The following is a 6,500-nucleotide window of genomic DNA, read 5'->3' on the forward strand; positions in this document are numbered from 1 at the left end:
TGACCCCGCCTCTGTTTCTATGACTCCGCCTCTGTTCCTATGACGCCGCCTCAGTTTCTATGACCCCGCCTCTGTGTCTTTCACCCCGCCTCTGCTTCTATGACCCCACCTCTGTTTCCATGACCTCGCCTCTGTTTCTATGACTCCGCCTCTGCTTCTATGACCCCGCCTCTGTTTCCATGACCTCGCCTCTGTTTCTATGACTCCCCCTCTGCTTCTGTGACCCCGCCTTTGCTTCTGTGACCCCGCCTCTGTGACCCTGCCTCTGTGACCCTGCCTCTGTGTCTGTTTCAGGAACGGGAAAGACGATGGTGATGGACATGTTCTTCTCGTACGTTGAGACTGAGAAGAAGAAGAGGGTTCACTTTCACGGGTTCATGCTGGACGTGCACAAAAGTGAGCGCACGTCTCAGTGCACGTTAGGGCCTGGTCTCCCCCTGCTGGCAGACGTGGGAAGCCTCTTCTCTGTCTTTAGACTGTAATCTTTAAATTAAACTGTAAAAGTTTTTTAACTCGATTTTCGTAGATTCTGATTTTTTCTCTTGATCAAATCCTACTTTTGACATTCAGTGGATTAGATTTGATCATTTTTCATTGTTTTCAAAGACTTTCAAGGCAAAGGAAACAGTTTTAGTTTTTATCTTCTTCAGCAGGCTAACATACGTTAGCATGCTAGCCTGCTGTTAGCGGTGATGCGTCTGCTTTGGATGATTAAAATCAGCAGCATTTAAAACTCGGCGCTATCAGCGTCTCGTCCTGCTGAAGTGAAGCGTGCTCCTGAAGCTCCTCCCCCTGCGGTTAAAGGCTCGTTCTTTCTGATCTTTAGGGATCCATCGGCTCAAACAGAGTCTACCCAAAAGGAAAGTGGGGAAAATGGCCAAAGCGTACGACCCCATCGCTCCGGTGGCGGAGGAGATCAGCGAGGAGGCGTGTCTGCTGTGCTTCGACGAGTTCCAGGTGAGCTACCTATGAGGCGCCGCCGTCTGCTCTCAGACGCATTCCTGCAGCCGCTCTGTGTGCCGTAGGTCACGGACATCGCCGACGCCATGATCCTCAAGCAGCTGTTTGAGCGTCTGTTCCTGAACGGGGTGGTTGTCGTGGCGACCTCCAACCGGCCTCCTGAAGGTCAGTAGCACGGGAACACCTTCCAGGTGAAGCAACCTCCGCTGTGAGAAGCTCCGCTCTTCTCGTCCGCAGACTTGTACAAAAACGGACTGCAGAGAGTCAACTTTGTGCCTTTTATCGCTGTCTTGAAGGTAAAGCGGAGACGTTTGGTGGTTCTGGTTCAGGTGTGGAGCGTCTGACCGTCTGTGTCTCTCCTAGGAATACTGTCAGACTCTGCGGCTGGATTCTGGAGTGGACTACCGCAGACAGGGCAGACCGTCTGCGGGAAAACTCTACTTTCTGTAAGTAGGAGAGCGGCCTTCATTCTGCCACTGGAGCCATTTCCCATGATGCTCTGCTGCTTCTGTTGCAGCTCCAGTGAAGCTGGTGTGGAGGCCACGCTGGACCGGATGTTTGATGAGCTGGCTTTCCGACAGAATGACAGTAAGTCTGCTCGTGAAGGAGGCGCTCAGCGGGGTTTGGATCAGCTGGTCAAACTCTCGCCTCATTGGTCCCGAAGCTGAACACCTGGAACCGCGGTGAGGCGAGGAAGACGGTTCCAGTCTGAGAGCTGAAGTTCTCCCTCCAGCTTCAGTGAGAGGAAGCAGACTGGTGCTGCGTCTCCTCGTGCTGCGTCTCCTCGTGCTGCGTCTCCCGGTGCTGCGTCTCCTTGTGCTGCGTCTCCTCATGATGGGAGGTCCGGATGTTCTCGGCCTTCAGGAACTCGGATCCTTCTGGAGGACATGCTAACGTTTTGATGCTAACGTTATGATGCTAACGTTAGGATCCTAACGTTAGCATCAAAACGTTAGGATGCTAACGTTAGCATTCTAACGTTATGATGCTAACGTTATGATGCTAACGTTTTGATGCTAACGTTAGGATGCTAACGTTATGATCCTAACGTTATGATGCTAAAGTTGTGATGCAAACGTTTTGATGCTAACGTTAGGATCCTAACGTTATGATGCTAAAGTTATGATGCTAACGTTGTGATGCTAACATTGTGATGCTAACGTTAGGATGCTAACGTTATGATGCTAACGTTATGTTAATCTTTGAGCGTCTTTCTGTCGTTTTTCTTGTTTTACCTTGTAGATAATTCTACAAATTTGAGTTTAGTTTCAAAAGTATCAGCATATTCATCAGGATTTCCCAGGATTCCAGCTGTCAGCGAACGCTGCATTTCTCTCACATTCTGTCTGTTTTCTTTATGTTTATCAGCTTTAGATTTCACCATTTAGCTGTTTTTTATTTTATCTTTCATGTATTCACACTTCTTGTTTAGTATTTTTCTCTTAGTTTGATTCTGAATTCTTGGAATCTGTGACACATCGACTGATTAGAAAACAATTCCTGAAAAGTTCTCGTCGTTTATTGAGCCTCTCAGATGAATTTCTCCCGTTCAGTCTGGATGTTCTCAGACGTTGTGTGTGTCGATCAGCCGTGTTTGTGTTGCAGCTGTCGCATGCTCTCTGCAGTAACGCGCCCGCGGGTTCTCACCATCAACAACAGGAAGGTGGTTCTGAGCAAAGCCTGCGGGACGGTGGCGGACTGCAGCTTCCAGGAGCTCTGCGACCGCGTAAGTCTGTTCACCTCATGAGGATTATGCTAATGCTAATGATGTTAATGCTCCTAATGCTAATGGATACCAGATCAGTGGCCTTGTGGGAGAGTGTCCGCCCTGCGGTTGGAAGGTCGTGGGTTCAAATCCCGGCCGAGTCAGACCAAAGACTAAAGATGGGACCCAGTGAGGGTCTCCCTGCTGGACACTCAGTATTAAGGGTTGGATTGGGGGGGTTCCTGAGCGCGGCTGTGTCTGCTGCTCACCACTCCTCTAGGGGAGGGGTCAAATGAGAACAAATTTCACACATTAGGGTGCGTGACAAATAGTGGGACTTTAACTTTAATGATGCTGATACTAATGCTGCTAAAGCTACTGATGCTAATGTTGTTAATGATAATAATGCTAATGCTGTTTGTGCTAATGATGTCATTGATGCTCATTCTAATGCTAATGCTGCTAATGATGCCAACGCTAATGATGCTAATGATGCTGATGCTAATGCTGCTAAAGCTACTGATGCTAATGTTGTTAATGATAATAATGCTAATGCTGCTAAAGCTACTGCTGCTAATGTTGTTAATGATAATAATGCTAATGCTGTTAGCGCTAATGATGTTATTGATGCTCATTCTAATGCTAATGGTGCTAATGATGCCAATGCTAATGATGCTAATGCTAATTCTGCTGATGCTAATGATGTTCTGTGGCTACTGTGGAAGATTAGCTTTTTTAACATTCAAAGATTGAGGAGACGTTTAGAAAGGCTTCTCCTTCCTGGATGAAGAGGTCTCCTCACAGAACCTCAGCTGTCTCAGCAGCGCTCGGACTCGACTAAAGCTGCAGGACAGAAATGATCTTCACATGTTGGAGTTCAGCAGCAGCTTCACCTTCTAAGCTGCAGTTTGTACAGCCTTTAGGAGCCAGCGACTACCTGGAGATGTCCCGCCTCTTCGATACTGTTTTCATCCGCCACATTCCTCAGCTGAACCTGAACCGGAAGACGCAGGCGCGGCGGCTGATCACGCTAGTGGACGCGCTCTACGAGCAGAAGGTACGGCGCCACCTTCAGGACGCCGTCTTGCTTCTCAGACGGCGGGAGTGACCGCAGGTGTGGTTTCAGGTGCGCGTGGTGCTTCTGGCTGATCATCCGCTGGAGGAGCTGTTTGTCCACGATGAGGACCACGGTCACGACGACAGCCACGCCCTGATGGACGACCTGGGCCTGAAGCGGGTGAGAGGCGGTTCCTGCAGGTTCTGCACAGACCCTCAGCTCCTAAAGTGAAAACCCAGCAGGCTGGAGTTCCTCCGTTCTGTCTGGGCGTCATCAGCTGGATCTCTGGTTCTGGTTCCGATCAGAACCAGGCGATATCTCCATCCTTGGCTGTCTTTCCTGTGGCTGACAATGTTTCTGCGCCCGACAGGAAGAAGCCCGAACGCTGTCCATCTTCAGCGGCGAGGAGGAGCGGTTCGCCTTCCAGAGGACGGTCTCCAGACTCACGGAGATGCAGTCAGAGGAGTACTGGCTGGAAGGAGACCGGAGCTCCAGGACCGTCTGACCAGAGGAGCTCCTGAGAACGCGGCGGCTCCGGCGGCGGCTCCGGCGGCGGCTCCGGCGGCGGCGGCTCCAGCGGCGGCCTACTACCAGGACTTTGCACTTTATGCGTCAGTGGAAATCTGGGATTTCATAAGCTGCTGGACCACGTTCAGAACAGAACCCAGAATTGGATCAGAACCACGAACAGAACCAGCAGAATTCAGTTTGAACAGAACTCAGTCTAAAATGTTGATCTAAAAGGCTTTGGTCTGTTTTTACTCACAACTTTCAAACTGATGAATCTCAGAGCGTTGCATTGTGGGAAATGGTTCCTTGGGAGCAGAAGAACCTGGATCTTTAGTTCAGGTTGTTTGTCCATTGCCTCAGAAAGACGAGGTTTCGATCCGGAGACTCCAACAGCTTCTGAAGAACCGAAGGAGCCAGGGGGCGGGGCTTAACTCTGAGGGAAAATCTGATTGGTACAAAAAGCAAAAGCAAGAAGCATGGGAGAGAGTTAGTGACCTAGTGGTGGAGTGTCTGCCCTGAAGCAGGAGTCCAAACCCCAAACTCTAAACATGAAGAAAGAAGGCCAGAACCGGTCCTGATTTCGGTTCACGTTTTGCTGAGTCATCACTCCTTATTTAAATTCAGTTCAGAATTTCAGCAAAATCAAAACCATGAAGCTTAAAAATGAAAGAAATTCAATAAAAAAAATGCTGAAAAGATTTTTATGGGTCAGAAAAATGAATCCAGGATTTATGAGGAAAGTGTGATGGTGACCTTTGTGACCTTTGTTATTGTGACCCTGATGCTCCAGAACGTCTTCCTCCAGATCTCAGCAGCTGAGACTTTGATCTGGTGGGACGGCGGGCTGCAGACTGAGCTTTGGAAGAACCTGCTGATGACATGACATCTGGAATGTGAACCGATCTTCATAGCAGACTGCCTGTAGATGTTTCTATTGGCTGTTGGAGGCGGAGCTTCAGAGGGGTCATCTCAGCTTCACTCAGCATGATGGAAGAATGTTTGAAGGTCAAATAACCGCAGTCCAGACCATCGACTGTATATAAAGAGCTGGACTGAGAGCCCCCTCCCCCCCAGCTGTAATCAGTCATTTTTTCTGGATCTGATACTTTTTTAAGACCTGGAAAGTTTCTTCTGAGCTGCTCTCAGTGGGAGGGGCGTGGTCCTGGTGACAGTAGTTTCCATAGAAACGTGAATCTCTGGTGTCTGGCTCCAACGTGGCGACCGATTTGGCTCAATCAGGCTGGAGCCGAGGTACGGCATTTGCTGTGTGTGACGTCACAGCCTCTCAGTCCAGCTCTCTTTTACAGTCAATGGCCCATGCTCCGCGGTGCTGTGCGCGCGGGGGCAGGGAGGCGCGTGCGGCTTACTATAACTTCATGGAGGAGAAAAGACACAAAGGCGCGTGAGCGCTGCGCGTGCTCCGTAGGAGTTCAGTGACGCTGCAGATGACGTCATCGCCGTGGGCATCTTCAGGCAGGAATCCTGATCCAGAACCGGGACCGCTTCAGTCTGGACCCGAAGCGCCCGCGGGCTGCAGATCTGCGCGCGCGCGTGTGTAGTGCGGCTGCGCTGCGGTGGCGTCCTGCGCGCGGCTGTCAGCCCCCCGCCCCCCGCCCCAACCTGCGGCGGCCGCGGCCGTGAGCGGGCAGCTGCGCGCGGAGGGATGCGGCCGTGACGCGGCAGCGGAGGACGGACCGTTTTTGAGCGCCAGGCTGCGCTCACGCGCGCGGAGCGTGCGCGCGGCTCGGGTGTGGGCTGTGAACGGAGGATTCCTGCAGGACGGCGCGATCCGCTGCAGAGGACTGGACCGGACCGGACCGACGTGCAGGCGGGCGGCACGTGCTGGCACTGCGCGGCGCTCGCACTCAGCGCACGGGGACTGCCCCGCACCCCCTCCCGCGGAACCCGCACGCATTGATGGAATGCGGGCCCAGACTCTTTCCCCGCGTCTGTGAATCGACTCCCGCATCGCACCGATCATGGCCGAGGCGCCCCGGAACCGGAACCGGGACCAGCCTCCCGCTAACGTGGACATCGACCCGGACTTCGAGCCCCAGAAGCGGCCGCGCTCCTGCACCTGGCCGCTGCCCCATCCGGAGTCCCGCGCGGGCAAGCCCGCGGCCACCGACGCTGACGTAATCCCCGAGGAAGAGGATGATGAAGGCGAGCGTGCGGACAGCGGCGTCGCGCAGGCGGCGGAGGAGCCGCGCGGCTGCAGCCGCGTGCCCCCGCCGGCGGAGACGCCGCGCGGCCCCGGGAAAGAGGAGG

The 6,500-nt window shown here is 52.7% G+C and overlaps 2 protein-coding genes across 2 annotated transcripts in view; both read left to right on the forward strand.

Annotated features, from left to right (window-relative positions):
* The window catches only part of afg1la (AFG1 like ATPase a), a 7,774-nt gene extending 2,843 nt beyond the window's left edge, over window positions 1-4,931 (forward strand). The window contains exons 4-13 of the mRNA XM_024288828.2: window positions 295-396; window positions 827-957; window positions 1,026-1,125; window positions 1,198-1,256; window positions 1,324-1,406; window positions 1,478-1,548; window positions 2,586-2,686; window positions 3,582-3,722; window positions 3,792-3,902; window positions 4,093-4,931. Of these exons, the coding sequence (XP_024144596.1) occupies window positions 295-396; window positions 827-957; window positions 1,026-1,125; window positions 1,198-1,256; window positions 1,324-1,406; window positions 1,478-1,548; window positions 2,586-2,686; window positions 3,582-3,722; window positions 3,792-3,902; window positions 4,093-4,227 (1,034 nt within the window). The 3' untranslated portion in view covers window positions 4,228-4,931. The remainder of the gene's footprint in view (window positions 1-294; window positions 397-826; window positions 958-1,025; window positions 1,126-1,197; window positions 1,257-1,323; window positions 1,407-1,477; window positions 1,549-2,585; window positions 2,687-3,581; window positions 3,723-3,791; window positions 3,903-4,092) is intronic.
* A 431-nt stretch (window positions 4,932-5,362) lies between these two features.
* The window catches only part of foxo3a (forkhead box O3A), a 6,744-nt gene continuing 5,606 nt past the window's right edge, over window positions 5,363-6,500 (forward strand). Inside the window, exon 1 of the mRNA XM_036209989.1 lies at window positions 5,363-6,500. Within this exon, the coding sequence (XP_036065882.1) occupies window positions 6,212-6,500 (289 nt within the window). The 5' untranslated portion in view covers window positions 5,363-6,211.

The sequence above is a fragment of the Oryzias melastigma genome, linkage group LG22 (genome assembly GCF_002922805.2).
Source record: "Oryzias melastigma strain HK-1 linkage group LG22, ASM292280v2, whole genome shotgun sequence".
Classification (NCBI taxonomy): Eukaryota; Metazoa; Chordata; class Actinopteri; order Beloniformes; family Adrianichthyidae; genus Oryzias; species Oryzias melastigma.